The sequence below is a fragment of the Drosophila novamexicana genome, unplaced genomic scaffold (assembly GCF_003285875.2).
Source record: "Drosophila novamexicana strain 15010-1031.04,08,12 unplaced genomic scaffold, DnovRS2.1 tig00000739-arrow-arrow-pilon, whole genome shotgun sequence".
In the NCBI taxonomy this organism is placed as follows: Eukaryota; Metazoa; Arthropoda; class Insecta; order Diptera; family Drosophilidae; genus Drosophila; species Drosophila novamexicana.
In genome coordinates, this window is record NW_020824819.1 from 2,703,468 (window position 1) to 2,726,716 (window position 23,249).

The 23,249-nt window shown below is 38.2% G+C and overlaps 2 protein-coding genes across 2 annotated transcripts in view; one reads left to right on the forward strand and one right to left on the reverse strand.

Moving 5' to 3' along the window:
* LOC115763323 (protein outspread) overlaps positions 1-23,249 on the forward strand; it is a 71,150-nt gene that overhangs the window by 42,096 nt on the left and 5,805 nt on the right. Inside the window, exons 2-4 of the mRNA XM_030705823.1 lie at positions 1,062-1,142; positions 20,036-20,101; positions 20,456-21,029. Of these exons, the coding sequence (XP_030561683.1) occupies positions 1,062-1,142; positions 20,036-20,101; positions 20,456-21,029 (721 nt within the window). The remainder of the gene's footprint in view (positions 1-1,061; positions 1,143-20,035; positions 20,102-20,455; positions 21,030-23,249) is intronic.
* LOC115763324 (alcohol dehydrogenase) lies at positions 13,868-15,733 on the reverse strand. Its single transcript, XM_030705824.1, has 4 exons — positions 15,641-15,733; positions 14,900-15,022; positions 14,436-14,840; positions 13,868-14,372 (listed from the first exon to the last, which is right to left on the reverse strand). Exons 2-4 carry the CDS (start codon positions 14,990-14,992, stop codon positions 14,106-14,108), a joined length of 765 nt encoding a protein of 254 aa, XP_030561684.1. The 5' UTR covers positions 14,993-15,022; positions 15,641-15,733; the 3' UTR covers positions 13,868-14,105.

A 23,249-nucleotide genomic window follows, 5' to 3' on the forward strand; every position in this document is an offset into this window, starting at 1 on the left:
GCTTTCAGAAAAATTGATGTTGCACAAAAATAATATGCTATTATACTAGGACATACCCTTCTTCTATAGATAAATGCATGCAATTAAAAAAAACGCGTCCGTTTCTCCTGATCAAAAACATATTTTTTATGGAGTCGGAGTTCCGTTCTTTAGTTTTCTCTCTCACATGCTCTGTGAGAAAATAGACAACGAAAAGTCAGACGAGCGACAGGTCTGTCTTCCTGATGTCCATTTTTGTCAACCTCCTTTAAATTTGCATACCTAGAGCCACAATCAAACTTTAAAATGAATATCTCAGAAAGTTTTCTTTAAAATTGACGACAATACATCGATTTGTTTCTCCTTAAACAGTCTTCGACTTGTTCTATCTATTAACACCGAACCAATCTGACAATTTACTGTACGCTTCTCCAACTGTGCAGTCTTATCGAGGCTATTTACCTAACACCTAAATGAAGATTAAACATTTGCCTTTGACTGGCGCGACAAGTGATCAATGAAGAAATGTACTCGGGGCAAACCAATTGTCGCATAGTTCTTATCAGGCGGCACGTGTTAATGGCCGAAAGGTGCCAGCTTAGCCTCCAAATTTTGTCCCCTTTTTGCTATGGCACGGCTTGAAATAAAGGCGGCGAGTTATAAGACATTGCATCTATTTGTCGGCAATACTTTAAGCATGTGTATAATTTATAGTATTTGCACGGCCCTAAAAAATAGCAAATACTTCAGAGATAGTTAATTTGCCGCATGCCGTAAGTATTAGTCATGAGTGCCTAAGGCTTCAATATCTAAAAACAAATCCCATGTAATGTAGGCATCCAAATTTATCAAAAGCAGAACTTACTGTTACCGATCGGAAGAAAAAATGAAACAAAACATGTTATACATACTCTTGTTGAGTACTAAAGCATTAATACTTGTTGGACACAACACAAATTTCGAAATATTTTTACGTGTGCTTATCATTATTCGCTTATCATTTAAAACAATTTGATTTGACTGTTCTTTAGCTCACAATTTGTGTTTTTTTATAATTAATGGTAATTTATTTTCCTCTTCAGGCATCGCGTAAAGTCTCCAAATGTGGCTATTTATTTGTTGCGCCGGATTGGGACTTTTCGAATCCATTGTATAGGACAAAGGTAAGTTTTCTATAGAATTATTAATTAAGTGGTTAAGAATACATATTGATAAAGCATTTGACATGAATATTACACAGACGGTCGGGTAAAAGTTCTTATATGACAGAAGTATGAATGAAAGTATTCTGACCGAATTATCATTTGTGTTGTCTTTATATATCCATGTCAGTCAGAAAAAGCATTTCAAAATCATTGTAAGCCACATTTCATAAGAGCATTTGATCTAAGGTATGTGGTTGTAATGTATGTGATGTTTTTCTGTGATCAATATAAAAATTTATATGCTACTTGATTTATTGTCAATGAAAGAGCTAGCTTTGAACTAAAGCACTTGTGCAAATATTTGGCTGTCCGGCTTGGTCGACTGAAGAAAGTGCCACTGTCATAAGAACCGTCATAAGAACGGTACGTCCCTGACACTGGCATCCGTACTCGCAACCCGTACGGTCACAGCAGCTGAGGCTGGTGTGGACCAGGCAACGCCTTTTCCTCTCTCGCCGATTCGTATCTCGACCAATTAGCGAATGACGTAGCGACGTGACGGCAGTCAGCGCATCGTTAAATCCGCCATCGTCCGCGAAATACTTGTATGCAAATGTCTGAAAACCAGCGGTTACCAGCTGAGGGAAGCATCAATGGAGGCTTTCTAGAAATGGACAAGTGTCCACTGGAGCTTATGCGACGTTAACGTCTACGGTGACAGCGACGGTGACGACGACGGCGACGGCAATGCTAATAATAAAAGTGTACTCATGCGCATTGCGCACTTCCTTGTTAACAACATAAATTTACGTATGTTTTTAATGGTTGGACAGGTATTTAATTAACAATTTCTGCGTGGATCCACATCAAGAGTATCAACCGGATGTGTGCATGCCTCTCTTTCTCTCCCCTCCCTCCATCAGCCTCTCTCTCTCTTTCTCTTTCTATTTATGTATATGTTTGCAGAGAAATCAAATCACCCAACCAAGCAAGTAGTTTTAAGAGGAGCAAAATTTTCATATTGGAGTCAACTACAAAAATTGCTAATTTACCGGACATGTTAGGGATTACTAATAAAAGCTAAGTTAAATAGACAGATCTCTACCCCCAGTTCACAATAGTACTACCGGGTATTCCCTGGTCGTGTCCATTCTAAGCTTTGTGCTTTACCTTTTGTATATATGTTCAAAGTCAATCCAAAAGTTTGAATCATTTTCCATCCAAGAACGTTGGATTTCACGAAGAACTTATCACAAAATGTACAAAGATCTTCGAAAATTAGCTTAAGACCGATCGAATAGTAAATCAAAAAAGTTGTATGCACACGATTTTCACAATTTTTCATAGTTGCGGAGGAAGTTTACAAAACCCTGACTAAGCGAGCAGCTCCATGCTATAAGGTATCTTCAATGCAATTATCAGGCTTCCAGCTCCTAGGGTTTGCACTGTGCGCTGAACTCCAATCAGTCAGTCAAGACAAGCAGGTTTATCTATAGAGATTTATCTGCGTAGTATCCAGGAACCAACTTGCATCTGACCTGGTATTCAATATCGAAAGAGCCTGTTAATACATTTTGATCTATTGGCCAAGCCCTTTGGGCCATAATTTGCTGTGTGCAATTGAGCAATTATTGCATTTCACAGTTCAGTGCTTTAGGTGCAGCCATTTTGTATGAGCCCATGCCCCTCTTTGAATCTTATTTATTCAGTCGAAGTGCCCGCACCTCAATTCTGAACTTTTTGCAAATGCCAGAAGCTACAAACTTATCCAGGGCTTTCCCTTTGGTGGCAAAATATTAATATTGGCTAATATTAATATTGATATTGATAATATATATACTCAAAAACATTTTATTGTATATTCATTGTCAAATATACATTACTGCTAACATAGTCAATGCCTCTTTTTACGTTTTTACAAATGCCTTATGTGTAAGGAGAAATAATAAAATGTTTATAAAAAATGAATTGTTACACTTCACAACCATGAAAATAATCTAGCCTTAAGCAAATAATAGTCTAGCAGTAAGAAGACTTAACAGAGCACACTTGCTCGATCTCCCGGTTAGATAAATCAAATAAGTAACTAAGGTAAAAAATAATAGTAGGTTTCACTGGAAGTTTCTATTTCTGTTAGTTTTATTTTTTCTAACTCAATTTACTTGTTGTCTTAAGATTTATATATATTAACTCTATATATTAAATTGTTTGTCCTGACTGACAGACTGGTAATCAGCGTAAAACCTGTTATTTTACGCAAGTGTTTTTTCTTTACTAGACGATCTGCTTTAATATCAATCGCAATGAAATTTGTTCAAATTGGTTGTAGAAGTTTTTCGTACATTTTGCAAAATCCATTTCTCTTTGCTGGAAATGAATGTAAAATATTTGTTGGGTGAAGTTTCGGCTTCAAACTATTATTAAGGGGCCTTTATGAAGACTTATTTGAGACGTGTTTCATACTCCTCGCTAAATCCAACCATCTTAAAAAGAAAATTCGTGTCACAGATTTTTATACCCTGAACCCATTGAAAATGGGTAAAAAGGGTATATTGTATTTGTGCAAAATGCAAATATATGCAACAGGCAGAAGGAAGCATCTCCGACCCCATAAAGTATATATATTCTTGATCAGCATCAATAGCCGAGTCGATCTAGCCATGTCCGTCTGTCTGTCTGTCCGCCTGCCGGGAGCTCCCGACTAGAACCTGTTACTTGTTTGATATTGATTATACATAAACATGTGAATATATTTTGTATCATTACAAAATAATTAGAGTTGATAAACTCTCTTAAATGGCTAAAAAATTATAGTATACGATTTCTTGTGTGCAATTTACGTTCTTTAATAGCATTGGACCTTTTAAACACTTGATACATTTTTATGAACGACTTTCTTATCTATAATGGCAATGCATTAATTCAAATTGAAGCCGACTGAAAAAAGTCTGACTAGCAATAAAATATATTAAGATGTGGTGCACTACAAATTTTGTATGCATAATTTCCATTGATAACTTAAATTGAGTAATTTGGTTTAGATAATTTATCAATTCACTTGACAATAATTAGAATTTGGAATGCATTAAAACCATAAAGCATGGCCCTTCAGGACACCCATTGCAACACCTGGTGCCAACAGGTTAGGGCGACTAGCTTCTTCTTTCCCCCTCTGTGCCGCATTTATTAACTCGCTAGGCAACGACTATAAAACGTACAGCTAAGAATTATGTAGATTTTTATCGGCGCACCAAGTTTTCTGCATACAAAGTGCACAATTTTCATTTGAGACGGCGGCAAAGAAAACCTGCCGAGCAACCCAGAACGGAAAGACAGTCTTGAGTACGGACGACCGGAGACACAACACGTGGGCAATATAAGCGCTGACTGAGCAGCAGCCGATAAGCCATTATGCAGACGGGTTCGGGCGAGGCTGGAACGGGCCTGCCGTGAAGGATAAACAAACCAATTTTAGCTCCTGAACAAGTTCAACGACCCCGGCCGGCGAAACGGAAGTGTTTGCTAGGCAATTGGCCAGCGACTGCGGTCGGTCGCAAATCCGAGTAATGCAGTAGATGATAGTCGCAATCATCTTGGCTACTCTCCAGAAATGTTGTTGATTGACAGGTTTGCGAGTCCAGAGACCTCTACCGGCAATAGATTCGCCTATGTCTTTTTAATTAAACCAGGAAGTGACTGGGCCCAGGCACCAGTCTGACCTGCAGTCATTTATAAGAACTTGAAATATTTATTAAAAATTATGCACGCATTAGTGGAGCGTCTTTCTACCGTCTGTCTGACTGAATGACTTACCTTTATTAAGGAAATGGTCTGCGTTATGAAGATCACACAAAATGTTGCGTATTATATTGTTGTTGTTGTTGTCGTCGTGATTGCTGTTGTCCTCGTCATGATTGCTGCCTTCGCTCTGGCGATTTGAGGCGGTTCAGTTTATAGTCTGCTCCATGGCAGAATTCACTATAAAAAGCTTAACAGCCATTTCGGCTATTTCACGATACGCCCACAGTGAGTTGTCTTAATTTCCTGTTAAGTGATTAGAAAAACTAATTACACGTCAGAGCGGGATGCAGCTAGATAGAGAATGAATATTTGTTGCCTTTATAGGTGAATATTACAACTGAAACACGTTTTGAATCTCCAAATAACGTAAACAAGTTCATTTGTAGCAAATAACAGTTGCACCGAGTCGTTAACGGATACGGGAACGCGGGGAGGTACAATGGAATTTCACGTTTCGCCAGACTTCAGACTGCAGACTGCATGTGGGCGAACCAAGTGGAACGGAACGGAACGCCGTGACTTATAGTGTAGGTGGAGCATAGGAAATGCAATTAATGCATATATAATGAGCATAAGCGCAGTTTTTGATATATACTCACATTTGAACTATTTGACAACAAACACAGAAGCTATATATTGTATTTGTGCAAAATCCAAATGTATGAAACAGGCAGAAGGAAGCATCTCCGACCCCATAAAGTATATATATTCTTGATCAGCATCAATAGCCGAGTCGATCTAGCCATGTGCGTCTGTCTGTCCGTCCGTCCGTCCGTCCGTTCGTATGTATGAACGCAAGGATCTCAGAACCTATAAGAGCTAGAGACTTGAAATTTTAGATGAAGATGCTCCTAGTTCCCGCGCAGATCGAGTTTTCCGATAATCGATAACTTGCTCCGTTTCGAAGCAATCGATAAAAATCGATATCGATATCCTGTTTTTTGGTCAATTTTGGTAAATAATAAAAGCTAGAGTCACCAAAGTAGACATATAGCTTCTAAAATAGAATATATATATACATTTGATGTTGGAAGAAGAGGGTTCAGGGTATCCCCTAGTCGGGAGCTCCCGACTAGAACCTCTTACTTGTTTCTTACTTTGTGTCTTACTTTAATTGCAAAATTGCAAGAATTTGAGTGCGATCACTGTATTTTGGAAACATATGAAGAGTATAGTGATAGTCTTCTGATAAAATCGAGTGTGGTTTTGGAATCAAATTGTCTTTAAAGAAATGACGGAATCATACGATTTAGATACAACAATCTAAATATCTATTACATAGGTTAAATTAAAAATCTTTATATCATTTCTGACTGATATATAAAAAATATTCTCCTGACTGACTCAAGGAGCTCGAGTCCTTATATGGTCAATGTTTGCATAAACGAAAAAGTACGGATAATCGTATACCCTTGTAGTGATTTACCTTACGGCTTTGCAGAAATGAAGGAATAGTAAAAATTATCTTCGATAATAGAATTTTTTCCCATACAAAAACTAATTCTTCTACCGATTCTTCCAATAAAGCTATATAATAAAAGAGAGAAAAGCAGCATAGTGAAACTAATAATTGCCGAATTTGGTCAAGATGTAATGATATAATATAGTAGTTTTCCCACAATATTATACTTTTCGACCGATCGCAATCATGGCAGTTTGACGTAGTGGTCTCTCCTATGCGTTAAACATTTCATTGTCAAATAATAATATGCTCTGCCAGGGTCTAAAAATAAAACTGCAAACGGAGCCACATAAGTGTACTTTGCAAACACATAGAAATGGGTGGAAATGCAATTTAAGTTTAGCACTCGATTGTCAACATTATTTATTTGAACCTTCTTTAGTATTTTATTTATTATTTTGGTTTCTTATCTTGTTGATAAATGTACTAATATGTTTGACATGCCACGTACTTTTTAAAAATATTTGTGCTGCTTGCAATGCAAACCCGCAAGTGGGTTAAGCACATACAACTAATTTGCATATGGAAGCTGTGACAGCATGACGCAGAGTGCTTGACTGATTGACCGTCTGTCGTTCTGTCTATTTGGCTTTGTGCTGTGGCAGCCACATTCCCGCTGCTAATAAATTGCAATTGGAATAACATGCTGATACATCTTGGCATGCTAAACTCTTTGCATTAAACTGCCAAGATGCTGAAGCGGAGGGGAATGGTCTGCCAACCCGGGCCAGGCTTAGGAATGAGCCCAAACTGACCTTGGCTAGGCAACGAGATTCATTTACCTTTTTATATTTGTATACACATAAATATATGCATTTCTGCAGATGTGTTTTGACGCTATTCAAGCTCGTCTAGAGAACTTTCAGGTTTCATTCATAAATAAAAATGCGAAATGCAATGTTAATTAATATGCTAATTTCTAATACGGACACAACTGCAAATTAGCCCACGGCTAATTCCGACAATTACACTATTATGATTCAAATGGATTGGCAGCAGTCAGCAACTGGGCGGAGTTGGATGTGGGCTAATTAATTGCTCTTGGGTCCTAAACGATAATCACCATTCCGTGGACCGCCAACGCTTTGTCTTTCTCAGTCATGGCTTTTGCGCGAGCAGCAAAAAACTAATTCAGAAAAATACTATTCGCTTAGGAGTCAACTCCAGTCCAGACTGTCAGTCACAGAGAGCACAACTTTATCCAGACTCTGACGAAAGCATGCACTTCCATATTGCTTACAGTCATATTTCAATATGACAACAACGCGTCTAGTTCGCGCCTTTGCGCATGCCCGTTTTTCCTCTTATTTCCCATTACATAAACGGAATGCTGACGAAATTTCCACGCTTAACCGAGATGACGTTAACGTGGAGCAGCGTATTTGGTTACCACGCCATTATTGTCGTTGACCAACGGACCAAGGCTTTTCGGCCAGCTGCGTGGGGCCCGGGTGTACCAACTTAAAAGGTAACTGGGTATATGCTGCTATATTGAGGAACTGTCAAATAGACGGATAGAATTAGGCAGACTCTGACTTCGCATAAGAACAAAGAGAATGAAGAGACAAATGGTACAGAATACAGGGTATTTCTCGGCTACAGTTAAGTAATTGTTAAAAACAAGTAAGAATATACGAGTAGTGATACCTCTTTCTTAACCTTGTACGAAAGACTTCTCATGGTTGCGCTATTTTTACGAATTTAACTAAGGGGATAGGACGCTAGTTGAGAAATATATCCAAATGTATTATATAAACAAATTTTTATGCCTCCAGTTTTTCGGTTTCGGGAGTGTTGACCAAAAAATGTTGGAGCTATCTTGAGTGCCAACATTTTCCCTGCTGTAATATACTGAAAAAATGTATCCGAATTAGTTCGGAAAGCCACTTACTTGTTTCATTTTGTTTACTTTAAAGGAGAATACCCGCTTTTTTTTTATATATAGATTTTTTCTTATAGAGTTCTTTCGACTGCAATGCTATTACTTAGTATACCCTAGGCCCATTGACAATTGATGTAAATTTGTGTAAAATGCAGAATGAAGCTGTAATTATGAAGACGTCGATCTCAGAAACAATAAAAGCCACAGACTTGAAACGAAAACTTGTATCTTTCTTGGGAAATCTATAAAATTCGAATACTATTTCTTGATCATGTCTCTAAATTTCTTGTCGCGTGTCTCCACGATTGGTATATACAGATCAAATTCCAATAAGTACAAAATACACGTCGAAATCCGACTAGGACAGTCTTAGTTGTTTTTCTTACAATCATTCTACAAGGTAACGGATATGTACAACTGGCAAAATCAGTGAATGCAGTAGGACCATTCGGGTCTGCAGATCGCAAACAAGCTCGATTTATCATGTCCAATTGTGGCATTCATCACTTTGCGTCTGATCTGATGTACCAAAAGGGCGCTAGCGCTTTGTTTTATTGTCGTGCAGAGACGAAGACGAAGGGCGTCTTAACCTTTCCAAGTTACAAAGTTGCCTGTGGGGAAACTGCAGCTGGTGCTATTGCTATTGCTGTCTGTGTTATAAATGATGGTCTAACATTTCCTCGAGAGCTAACGTAGCGCCACATGCCACGGCAAAAGATCTAAAACGCATGCTCTCTGTTTTGCTGTCTGAATTTTGTGCAGCCCACGCATTCCGACAGCCAAAGAGAACGGGCGCAACAAAAACAAAAACCTGCTGCATCATTTTTTACTCGAAGATTACATAATGATTGACAATTCATTATGCCAGCGAGCAGTGCTCTAAAGGCGTTCTTCATGCAGTCCAATCGCAGGCCTAAGGTCTCCGGACTGGATACTGTGCTTGTTTTTAATGGCTTGTAAGATTAGCCGGCTCTAGGCAATGAGGAAGTGTTCTGCTTGGCTTTTGGGCCCACATCTTGCAGCAATATAAGTTGTTAATGACTGTTTATATTTTACCTTTTCTGGTGAGTAATTGAGAGCCTCTCAATATGCAAGCTGCACTCCCATGGGCACAATAATTAAGTAAGTAGATACGCTGCTCGGCTCCAAGGCCGAGCCACATTATAATTGACATCCCAGAGGTGTGACCGCAAATATCGTGAACTTTCAGAACAATAGAATTCAAGACAAGTCGACTTCTTTTGACTGACAAGTGCGCAACTTGTTTGGGGCTTTGCACACCTGCTTCTGGGCTCTGCTGCTAATTGAAGCAATTAGTGTGCTCTTAAATATCATTTGTTTTGTGTTTTTCAATATTTTTACTGACTCAATCCGCTTGTTCTGTGGCGAGCGGGGGCTCTGGGAGGGGACCTCATAATTAATCTAAACATTGGCAACTCGTCGGCATTTGCGCCTCGCTGTCTGGTCATATAGCTCCAAAGCAACAACAAAAGATACATACTACATAAATGACCTTCGTTACGTTCAATTTTTGTATGAGAAAAATTAAAAACAAAAAAAATGCCGCTCTCGAGCGTACTCGACTGGAAGATACCTTGGATTCAGAGTTAATATCTGGGAATTAATAATAGGAAATTTAAAAATACCATGGAAACAAATACAATATTTCGCTGTTCGTCTACTTACATGCAGACAACTGGTGTGTTTTTCGAAGTTTAAATAATTGAATAACTGAATTTCTGAATATAAATGAATTATCTATTCTTGCGCTTTTGTTTTTATTGCGTATGTTCGTTTGGCCACAAAAACAAAAGGTACCAAATAGCATTATATACTCCTCATAGGAACTCCGACCAAAAATAAAATGTTCCCGTTAAAATAAGTTTGTTTAACCTACGATATTCTAAGTAGACTCTTCACTTCAGGTGCAAATTCAGCTCAAGGAAAACTCAGCTGGGTGGTTGAGTAAAAAAACATGTCGCCAATATGTTAAATGTCATATAAACGATTTTAATATTCGGCACCCCACAGATAGTTGTAGTTTAGTAACCAATCGAATGCAGTAACATTTGGACGCTCTTATTTTCGGCTAGCTGAAATGGCAACCTGTTTGGGTGAAAAGCGCATTTTATTCTACAGCGAAGACATACATTCTTGATCAACATAATTCTGTTAGCCCCTTTATGTTGTCTATAGCTAAATCGATGTAGTAAACTAAAGAGGCACCTATTCCAATAGTACTTTAATTAGGTTCCTAACTCGGACTACTAGTCCTCGTCTAAAAAAGTGTTTAATCTTCTGTGTTTCCTAAAGATAATCGTGTTCTGTAAAGCAAAAGATAGTTGCATATTTAAACTAGAAACGGAAGCATGCTTAAAATAACCTGATACCCTTTGAAATACATTTTCTAATTTATTATCCTATCAGGTATTTTTTTTTACTCATTCATTCGTTCCACTGTATTCTTTTTTTTTTTTTGAGGAGTTTCGATCGAAATGTGTGTGTTGGATCGCCCAGTTGCGTAGATACTTGCCTGGGTGATAGGCGACGCACAAAAAGACCTGCATGACAGAGAGCAATCGTAGCAAATCCATCCGTATCCATCTGCCGAGCCCAGCCCCATCTCTCTCTGACATCGTTGAGCGCCTTCTTCTCTCAGCTCAAAATTGTTGCTGTGCTTGTTGCTCTTGCTAATTTTTCTGCTGCTGCTGTTGCTGTTGCTGTTGTTGTTGCTGCTGCTGTTGCTGCTGTTGCTGCTGCTGCTGTTGGTGTTGTTGTTGCTGCTGCTGCTGTTTGAAGCCCACAACAAAGATGTTCTAAATGTTACTTCATATACTGAAAACCATTATTGTTATTGCAGTTGTTGTTGTTCTTAGCTATTGTGTGCTGCTGTCGTTGTTTTCTCTTAGCTTTAGGCGCTCAGCAGCTGTTGCTTCTGCTCTCGCTTCTGCTATTGTTGTTGTTGTTGCTGCTGCTGTTGTTATTATGGTCGCTTTTATTGTGTAATCAACAAATAACGGCACTTAATGACTGAATGAGTTTTTCAGCAGAAGCCAGCAAACGGTAGATGCATTTTGCGGTATACGCCATTTCCAAGCTAGTTGCTTGCAACTTGCAACTTGCAACATTACTCACGAGATTCGAGGCGTTACGCGTACATATCCAGCGCGTCGATAACTTTATTTTTGGGCCGCATTCTGTGGTCCCCATTTATGGCTGTGTGCCTCCCGATGTCTGCGTGTACGTGTGTGTGTGTTCTTACAATTATCTAAGACATGGATAGTTCTCTGTGTTTCACATAGCATAGCCACCTCCTGGCACTTTTTACTTAAGCGCGCCGGTCGCTGCTGCCAATCGTTTCACAATCCATTTAACGGTTATACTGCCTTCAACACACGCAACTTTTGATTGGTTCTGTTGTGCCTCAGTGATTTCCACTATCTTTTTTTAAGCAAGCCTTAAAAACTTGCCCAATTAGGAGATGCCCGTTGCTCTCTTTATCTCTATATATAAAACTGATTGTCCTGACTGACTTAATGATTGCTGATCAACGAACAGCCGAAATGGTAAGACCTAGAAAGCTGAAGTTTTTACTGTAGTTAACTTTTGAGATGGATGTGCACGCTAAGGCTAAGAAAAAGTCGTGTTCAGTCGACCTTAAACTCATTTCCAAGATCATTCTTTAAATTCATTTGAGGGTTGGCTCATTCTTTTCGAAAAATCCATTCCAAACGTGGTCGATGTTTCGCATTCAAATTAATTTCCAAGGCTCCTTATAAGAATCATTTGAAGCTTATCTCACACATTTCGCAGAATCCAGGCTTTATGTCTGCATAGCATTTGATATATCACTCGAATTTTGACCAAGATGGTGTCAGGCTTGGATGCCAATTTGATTAGAAGCCAAACCATGCACAAGGAGCCAACCCTCGTAAAAATCGGAAATGTTGACCTATGTCTATATAGGATATTTGAGGTTACCATTTTGACATACATTTTCACCAATAATAATGTTGCCAGCCGAATGTAAAAATCGGATAGGATCCGCAACAATCGTTCCGTCAGAAATTAAATCGTTCTTTTAAATTAGTCTATTAAGTGCATACTTTTAGGTGTTACAGAACTTTTCTATTAGAATAAGCATTAGAATCTTGCCATTCAGTAATATCTAGACATAGAGGGCAATTTGATCTGAAAAGCTCGTTCTCAAAATATTCTGGCCATTTTGCAGCAACTACGGCTAACATGCTGCTGCTGTTGCACACAATTCAAAGACAATAAATGTTCATTGTTCATTTTTAATTTTATAATTTTAAATTTTTGGACCAGCAAGAAAGGGAATTTCAACCTATTTGGTAATACATCGATTTTTTATCTTGCTTGAATAATAAATGCTCAGAGTGAATTTTCCTCTCCTTTTATTTTAAGCAAATCTCTTAGGTATAAAGGGCTAGATACATGTAGCATATATGTTATATATCTATAATATGAATTTTAATTTATTGCAATCATAGTCGAAAACTACCGACTAGCTTTCACTTGTTTCCCTTGGTCTTATTCCTCAATAGCATCTTGTCATGAAATGTGCAAAGAATCTTAATGCAGCTTCTTAATATCATAAATCGGTACACTGTCATATCCATTTGTATGTCTTTTAAAAAAAAAACAGATCCTAATATAAAGGCCAATTGTAGTGAGAATATATGCATTGGGAAAATACCGAAAATGAAAAAAAAAGCGAAGCATTAAAAATAATGTAAATTATTTTTAACATATACCATTTACTTAACATACTATACATCAAATTCTTTATATATGTTCATATATTGAGAACGAGGAGATATATTCGGCACGTCGAAGATTAAATACCCTTTTGTACGGTATTGCAAATATGTGAAAATAGTGAAGCTCATAAATGCTGATTTGGGTGAAAATGATTTGAAAAGCCCAAAATTTTGATATACACAAACTTAATACGGAACATTTTGGTGGTAACCTGCAAAAGGAAGATTTTAGTACGGCGGGAGAGAATACTTAAGTGAAAGGAAATATTGCATACTTTCATGCGTGTCAATTTATTGTGACGATGGAATACTAATTTTGGCTCAATAACAATATGTATTTTGTTAAATTTGTTAAATTGTTATTAATGAATATCCTTTAATATGTTTATAATGCATCTTACTACGAATTGCTTGATATTAGAGTTGCCAAAATGTGCCCAGAAATAATGGAGATATGATTTTGCCCTGCCTTTCCATACATTCGATGTATGCCATTATATTAATATTCACCTAGTATTTTATTCTGCAAAAGCAGTCTTATATTAATTTGTATAAACTAATAAACGTGCAGTTTATTAACTATGTTTATAAAACTGGAGTAATCGAATTTGCAAAGTAGGTCGATTTATTTTTATCGATAGCAATCATTGATTACTAGCCCTGATCGTATTGTTCGTCAGATTGGGTGCTTTATATAAACCTGTTATAGAACAAGCTGAAAAGCAACCAACCACATTTTTATAATCAAATATTCCAACAGATTAAAAATCGTAACGAAATACAATCAGCTTATATGTAATACAAACTTCTTTAATTCATTAAATCAGATTTTTATTTTTTGGTTATATTCAGAATTCCATATTACACAATATGTGCGTGAGAATTCGTACATCAGAATGATTTGAATGATATATGTTCAGCCTTTTATAACAATTTAGTTCCGTAAGATTCAACCCTTACCAATTACGAACTTGTACGTTGAATCAGATATTAGTCGCCTAGAGACTATGGGTTTTTTAAATGCAGATGTGTCTTGCTCGGATTTGAATTGTTTAGATATGAGAGTCCCAGTGCTTGGTCCATTCAACGGAGATCAGGCGACCCAAATCCAGTTGCCAGATGGCTCCATTTTGGTTGGCCTCAATGGCCTTAACAAAGTTCTGGGCGCACTCCAGAGTCGTTTGAGTGGGATGCTCAAGAAGTAGCTCGCCCACGCGTGGCTCGACATCCAGCCACGAATTGAATTTGTGCACCAGGGGTGTCCTAGTAATGCCCGGATTGATGGAATAGGCCGTTACACCAGTAATAGGCGCCAGTCTCTATTCAGATTAAATAGATTTGGTATTTTACATTCGGTTTGTTATATGGCTGTTATTACTTACCGCCAGTGAGTTGGTGAAGCTGAGAGCAGCTGCCTTTGAGGCGGAGTAAACAGGCACCTGGTAGATGGCATTAAAGCCAGTCACCGAGCAAATGTTTGCAATAACTCCGCCTGGGCCGCCCTTGCGCTTATCCCAGAATTCCATAATGGCAGTTGTGGTATTCACCGTGCCCGTAAAGTTCACCGCAATAGTACGCTCAATCTGGTGATCGTCCAAAATGCCAGCGCCATTGATAAGCAGATCCACAGTCTTCAGCTTGGCAAAGATCGTCTTCAGTAGCTTTGTGGTTTCTGCCACCGGCACAGTTACATCATAGGGATAGAATGTAACTGTCACCTTTGGGTTGAGTGCCTTCAGCTCGGCAATAGCTGTCGGGTTCTCGATACGGTCAAGGATCACCAGGTTCTAGGCAAATACAGTTTTTATGAATATACTATTCCATCTTGCAGAAATCTGATACACACCTTTGGTCCACTCTTGACAATCTCCCGACTGGTGTCCAGTCCAATGCCACCCAGTCCAGCGACAAAGATAATGTTCTTATTAGCGATCGCCATCCTCTTAGTGATGCTTTCTAGTCGGTTCACCTGTTCAGACGAAGAACGAACAACAGTTTCTAAGTTGTTCAAGTCTATGCCTACTATTTATAACCGCGCAGCCGGTGGCTTTTTTTAGTGTTCCCTTGCCGGCCAAACTTATGGGGCTTATCAAGAGCGCCGGCAGCGAAGTCGACGTCGAAACTGATAGAACTGTTCGTGTTTTGTTTTGTTGCGTTTTCTTTTGGTTTTTTTCCAGTCAAGTCTTGCCGAATTTACGTATGTGCTTAATTTAGACGCAACATTTGTTTATTTATTTTCTGTTTTGCTTAAGATTCGTATGCTCGTTCGGCTGTGCGTGTGCTTTGTGTGTTGGTAGAATATTAATTAAGATTTCAAATATTTCACAATATCATGCATGCGCAGCTATTTGACTAGTTTATTTAAAATTAGAAAACCAGAACAAACAAGTTTAAGAACATAACTAACAGATGGCCGACTATAAGATACCCTCTCCGGCACAGGACCTAGGTCCGAACTAAGTAAATAGGGCTATCCAGAATATATGAACAAAATCGTTGTTAGCCTGCACAGTATTATGAAAATATGTACATATATTTGTGCCCCTGGCTGTTTACTATTTTTCTGTTATTACACACTACAACTTACTTTGCGGTCGAGAAATAATAATATGAGGAACGTGCAACTGATCCGATCTGCCTGATTACACTGTGCTGATTGACACTGTTCTCCGTGCGAGTAGCCCCTTAAATACTTGTAAGTCCAATTCCAAGCCTCTGTCTATGTCGCGGAGACGTTCGGTGTCTAGGTAATGTAATGCTCTTGTGTAAATTTACGAAAACAAATGGGCGTGTGCTCATATGTATGTATATATGTACTTGTATGGAAACATCGAGTATTGTGATAGGAGAGAGGCACGGAACGCAGCGCGCTAGGAGATTCGACCTTCAATGAATGTCAAAGCAATATACGTGGACAAAATGTTTGCTTTTTATGGTCGCAAATTGAGCATCGGCTGATTTGAATCTGCCGAGTAGGGCGTTCCGAATAGAATTATCATACTTGGGTCAACAATTGCTTAACACGAGTTCCATTAAGCAAGAAACCAAGCCCACCGCATGCGAAGAACGTTTACAATTATCTACCTTAACCGGCACGTTTTTATTTTAACACAATAATCTCTGTGCCCTTCGAGCAACCGCAAGCCTGGCTCAGTATCTCGCCATTTGTGTGCATTTACATTCGAAAAAAAAGTTGGATATTATAATATCTCAATTAAAAAGTCTCAACAGCAATGTCTCGGCTAGAAACTGTCTCAGCCCAACTGCATTGATTAAAGTAATATTGTACATATTATTGCAGGCATATAGAGTATAGAGTATAGAGTATAGAGTATAGAGTATAGAGTATAGAGTATAGAGTATAGAGTATAGAGTATAGAGTATAGAGTATAGAGTATAGAGTATAGAGTATAGAGTATAGAGTATAGAGTATAGAGTATAGAGTATAGAGTATAGAGTATAGAGTATAGAGTATAGAGTATAGAGTATAGAGTATAGAGTATAGAGTATAGAGTATAGAGTATAGAGTATAGAGTATAGAGTATAGAGTATAGAGTATAGAGTATAGAGTATAGAGTATAGAGTATAGAGTATAGAGTATAGAGTATAGAGTATAGAGTATAGAGTATAGAGTATAGAGTATAGAGTATAGAGTATAGAGTATAGAGTATAGAGTATAGAGTATAGAGTATAGAGTATAGAGTATAGAGTATAGAGTATAGAGTATAGAGTATAGAGTATAGAGTATAGAGTATAGAGTATAGAGTATAGAGTATAGAGTATAGAGTATAGAGTATAGAGTATAGAGTATAGAGTATAGAGTATAGAGTATAGAGTATAGAGTATAGAGTATAGAGTATAGAGTATAGAGTATAGTGTATAGAGTATAGAGTATAGAGTATAGCTATACAATGTAAGAAAAATGAAACCAATAACTATTAAAAATAACAAGTTTTCACCTCGCTTGCCGAGGTTACAGTAATAGCCTTTTGACCTCATAATCTGAATTAAACACATACATTAACAAAGTACAATTCGGGAGGGGCAAACTTGAGTAAGTCCTGAACCCAGCGTCAACCTTAACATACAATCTAGAGACAAACACATAAATACACATATGGCAGAATATGAAGTTTGTAAATGTAATAAGATATAGGTTCAGTATGGTACGGGAACAAAAAAACTCATAGACTTAAAAATTTCGGGTAATGCCTGCTAGTAATTTGTTATATAACCATATTACAAGTAAATGAACGTTTTTATTGATATTTTACATACTTATCGATTAAAAAGTACACTTCAACTGATGACTTTTGGTTTAAGCATTTCTAATTTTAATATATTTAAACGTAGCTATTCTATTCTCGAAAAGTGATAGAGCCTGATAAGAGTCAGAGCCCATTAAGACAGAAATCAAACGGCTTGCCGGGGGAAAAATGCTCGGGAATAAATTGACGGGCTAAAAACTGTGAATTAACTGTGGATTCTCTATTTAATGGAGCTCAAACTAATTATCAAACATCTATGTAAAATATAACTTTGCACGTGGAATTCAAATCATGTTATTTAAATTTCTTATTCTAATCACGGTTGCTAAAATAATTTATTTGAGCTGTACTACACAATATTGGAGCTCGACTCGTTCGGAATTCATGTGGGGCTATATTTTGTGGCTTGAAGGGTTCAAAGCGTATTGTTAGAAGCCACAATATTATATTGACTGAGGGATACATTGGATTTTGCGGTCGAGTACAGCGTTCTCACATGTTCTTATGTGTTTTCAGGCAAACAATCTTCTTCCGATTCTCTCTTTAAAAAATATATTATGTCATGTCATTTTTTGATAAAAATGCTTGAGGTAACTTTCTTAAAATAAATATGCTAAAATGGGGCAGTATTCTTTGCTACCTTGTGAATATGTTTAACTATAACAAACCACTCGTAAATTTACTGATAAGCTGGACTGCTGTAAAAGCCTGATAAGAACGTCTATCGGCAGACGTTCGAGCTGTCGTGGGGTTCAATATTTCATGACACGTTCTGCTAATTGTTAATCGTAATTGTTAATCTTAATTAAAAAGGTTGCGATTTCCTAATTAAAAAAGTACACAGCCCAAACCATAAGAGCTAGGAAGCTGACTGGACGACTCAAACAATCAGTAGAAGTTATTGGGTTTTCTCCCAAGTGGATGAAGTTGAAGATTAAAATTTAAATATAAAACATTTCCATTCAACGATAACGTACACATAATCATGTAGGCTTTGCCACTGCCAGCCAGCAACTGATATATTGTGTGTACCCTGCACCCATTGAACCACAGTCAAATGGGTATAAGCGTTTTACTGGTGTATGTAACAGGTAGACGAAAGCATATCTGACATCATAAAGAATTTATATTCTTGAGCTATAAAACCTTAAGACTTGCAATTTAAAATGTATATTCTACTTATCTGTGAATGGCACAAAATATCACTCTTTTAAAACCAAAAAAGTTTGGGTTTTCCTGCCAAAAGTTTTGCGAGATTTGGAAAACTTGAAATTTTAGAGACTGTGGTCATGAACTTTTGAATTTTTGATCACATCGATACGATATTCCATAAATTATCGCGAAAAACACTCGGGCCGAATACCAACATTTTTTTCCAATTTTATCCCATTCAAGCGTTGAGGTGGATTTTTCGAATTGTTGGGAACTGTCTTCAATGATTTTAAGTGGAATGTTAAAAATGGATAGAAATCGATGTGCAGCAAAAAAATGCGTTATTATAATAAATAAAATAACTCTCATATGGGAGGAACTTTCTAAAACGCAGTCAGTAAGGTTCCATTTTCTTGGCTATTACGTCTTATACTGGGTCCACGAATCAAGTTTCAGTCTTTCAGGACAAGCAGTTAATTACATTACAGATAAATAAAGTAAGAAAGGATCGTTTATATTTAAAACCTACCGTAAGTGTTGTCCGTCAATCGCCCCAAAACTCGACTCAACATCAAATGTTTACTCTGGATTTTAGATTCCCTTATTCAATGTAGTTACCGTAAATACACTTTCCTCTCAAAGAGGTGCTAGACGACTTATTTCAGTTCTCACTATATAAGAAGGGATTCAATTGGGAACTTAATCTATATTTAAGTACTTGCACAAGCTAGCACAACCTGCCACACCTCATGCACGATTTACTACAATAGTTGTCTTTGCAGGGATAATATAAAAGTATTACAAGTTGTTGGGGTTCGGCATCTACCTGAAGCTTCGGCTTAATTTGCTTTGACTTTTAGCAATTTGCATAAATACGAGCTCCACCATAAATATCACCGGAGCCCGTGCAGAGCATGTGTCTGCGGGTAGATGTACCACCTCTACCATGTTGTTGATGACATGCATTTGTTATGATTTCTGTATTCATCTGCGAGCAACAATAGTAACAGGAACCAGTATAAATGCCAAGGCATTGGATAGTAATTTTTTCAGGGATGACGGCGACTACCCAAGCGACATGTTAAGGAACTGTGATTCCTTCTAAGGGGGCGTTACGGCCACGGCCAATGGCAATAATTTACCATCAACACCAGCCGTAGGTAGACTAAAATGTTAATAATCCGACAAAGCAGGGGCTATCGCAAATGCCTGACACGCAAATACATTGCTGCCCATGAACACGGAAGCAAATAAAGTAATTCCATTTTGTTAAGTATTGGATTAACTTGAGAACATGTCAATGAGTCGTGGGAAGTGTTGAGCGCAAATCAAATTAATTGCAATATAATATTGACAGACCGAGCTGTTCACATAGGTTTATGCATAACGATCATAGCACATAACATAATATATGTATATTTATTATATATTTTTTTTTTTATTATACGAGGATCTCTACTGAGACTTGCATAAGATCCATAAAAGAAATATGTACCATTTTTGCACAACTAGTTTTATTAATCGAAGCTAAAACTGAATATTTTATTTTTTACTCCTAATAGCGTTGGCAAAGACGATGGTTTGTTCTCTACGACGATGGTGAGCTGACTTATTCAGTGGATGATTATGTAAGTACCTTGGCGTTGCTAAAATAAAAACTTATGTGCTGTCAGAGATACAAATATTTGTAGTCCCAGAATGCTTATCACGTTAAAGAAACTAATTACGACATAGCTCTAGCTTTTACCTGTGCCGTCGGTCACAGTATTCCAAATGAAATTATAATAAAGCTTATAATCTGTTCGAAAAGTGAAAAGAATATGTTTGTTGTAGCGGAATATCCGTCCGGCTATCAAGTCAAGTCACATCTGACTAGCCAGGTCTACCTATCTAATATCCGTCTTTTCACAGCAGGGGCGGACACAGGGAAACATTTTACACCTTAATTGTCAGAACTCTCTAAGATTTCGCTTGTTTTGCAGCCCGAGACGGTGCCACAGGCTTGCATTGATATGACCAAAGTACTCGAAGTGAGCAGTGCCGAGGAGGTTACAGGCCATACAAACTCGATTGCCATAACTGCACAGGACCGCGTGACCTTCGTCAAGGGCATCAGTCCAGATGAGTCGCAGTGGTGGCTCAATATATTGACTGGCTTTCCCAAATGCAAAAGCCGTCACAAGCGCAGCACCACACTGCCAGGCGGTCAGATCAGCTGCCTAAGGCAGTCCTCGAATGTGGACATGGCAGTCAAGTTGGGCAACCGCCATAGCTCCTACCACAAGGACACGCTAACGTCTTCGCAGTCGGCCGGCAATCTGTTATGTAGTCTCGATGACTCCAGCTCGCCGACCACGGTTAGTCTATCAGTCACTGCTATGGCAAATGACGACGAGGACGATGGGGTCGAGACTGGCGAGGATGAGGAGGACGAAGACGAGACTCAGCAGCGGCAAGTTTCAACCTCAAGGAAGACAAAAACATCGTCTTCATCGAGCTGCCATGGCGGACAGGACGAGAACAATCGTAATGCTGGCAATGAGATCACAAATCGAGGTAAGTTTTTGTTCACCAATCAAATCCAGTAAGGCGATCTACCATACCTGGATGTCTTCTGATTTTGAAGACTACTTATGCAATACCGAGTTATGAGTGTATAAACACCAAAATCACTAGTCAGCTTCCCAAGTTGTCCCTCTTTACGAGCAGACTTGATACGCACACATTTTGGCATAGCATTTATCTGGCACTCGGTAGTCATTGATGTACTACATAAACAGCAGCTAATGTATGTATGTATGTATGTATGCATGTTAGCGACACGTTGGTATTATAAAGATGATAAAGTGACTTTTACTTTTCGCCTCAAAGCATTTATTTGCACAATCTGTTTTATGATTGTGATTTTATACGCCCTTCCTTATCGAGGCATGTTGTAGTTTTTTTGTTTTTGTTTTTGTTTTTTCTTTTTAGCTGCCCTCTTTGTATCGGCTGCTATAATTTTTATGATCATTTATGGCTTGCAGCAATCAAAATTATCAAGCACAGCCCAGACAGACTCTGAGCTGGGTGGCATAAGGGAGGCAATGCGTTGCGACGGCTGTGCAGACCAGTGGAGAAGGGAGCTGCGGTCCGTGCGTGTAGCTAGTCTTTAACCAGCTACAAAATTAACCTTGAATTCACACAGTAACAACAACTCAAGTCACAAGCGTGCAGCAACAGGCCACCTTTTCTCCAGCTTCCTACTTAATGGTAGGCTTCATAAATTTTCTTTAGATCCACCAGACGCATACAATGGCCAAATGGCCCCTGCCCTTGCCCTTGCCCTTGTTCCAGCCCTTGCTTAGGCTTGCAGTCCCTAAGAGTTGTGGGCTCTCTAGGCTCAGTCTGGTAATTGCAGTTACTGTGAATGTTCCCACATGCCTTGCTGTAGGATACTTGTTCATGGAAAAATGATATTCACGCTTAAATTATAGTGTATCTGCATCGTTGTTGCTACTCGGGGTTGTTGGCCCACAAAGACATGCACGCATAGGTTCAGGCCGTTACTTGATCCTCGACAATCTTCTAGGACTTGCCACATACAACAAATCTCAATATTTAGTTGATAAATTGCCAGTTGATGACGAGTCTGCAGGCGAGTGGCAAATTCTAGCTAAAACCGGCAAAGAAAACGAAAGAATTCAGAAAATAAGCTAATAAGTGCTTGACTAAAGATGTATTGAAATCAATTTTAATGAGGATAAGCTAATTAACCAGAGCGCAGTTGTTAAAAACGTGGACGGATATATTATCAACAAATATACATAACTAACAGGTATTCCCCGGCCGTGCCTGCATAGCATTTTAGATATAAGAACCAAGAGCTGGAATTAATGGTTTCTGTCCATACAATGAACGCAAGGTCCTCAGAACATATAAGTGCTAGAGACAATTTTTGAAATTTAGAACGTAGGTGCTTCTAGTTCCCGTGCAGTATGAGTTTGAGTTTTTTCCGATAATCGATATCGATATATCAGCATATTACATACATTTGCCTCTTACATACATTTGCACAAATACATTATACCCCTTTTACCCATTATTAATGGGCTCAGGGTATAATTAATCAACAAAAGCTTTTTATTAATACCTAATATATCCTGACATATTAACCAACTTATTATTGATGCGCTGTGGATAATTATGCAGAGTGCACAATGACAGGAAAAATTAAATGTCTAGCTAAAAACAACAAGGGGCAGAAACATATGACGATGCGGGTTGTAAAACTGTCCAAGCAAGAGTTAGAGAGTGAGAGAGCAAGATACTAAGTACTGTAGACTTGGACCACCAATAATCAATCAATATTCATAAGTATAACGAGTACGTTTACTGGCAGAAGCCAAGCTCAGTTTATGCCATCGTTCCAATCAGTTAGAAATTTTTCAAAGTCATGGTATAAGGCTTGCCTTAGGCTGCCAGCCTGGTTGGCCAAGCTTGTATTGCCCAAAAGATGTACCCGGACTGGCAAATGAACTTGGAATTTGATTATTTATTATACCAAGGCGGAGTTAACTCGTCCGCGGATAGGAAGCTGTCCATGACTGAGTGGATTGTTTAAAGTGGCTAAATTGCAGTTTTAATTAATCAAACGTGTGTAATTAAAGAAGTATGGCTGAGTATAGCGTGTATCTATATACACTAAAGAGTTTGTCCAGACCAACGTATAGTCCAAATATTAAGATATTTAGCTGAATTTTTCATTTGGGAATATTTTCGGATTGAGGCTGAGCA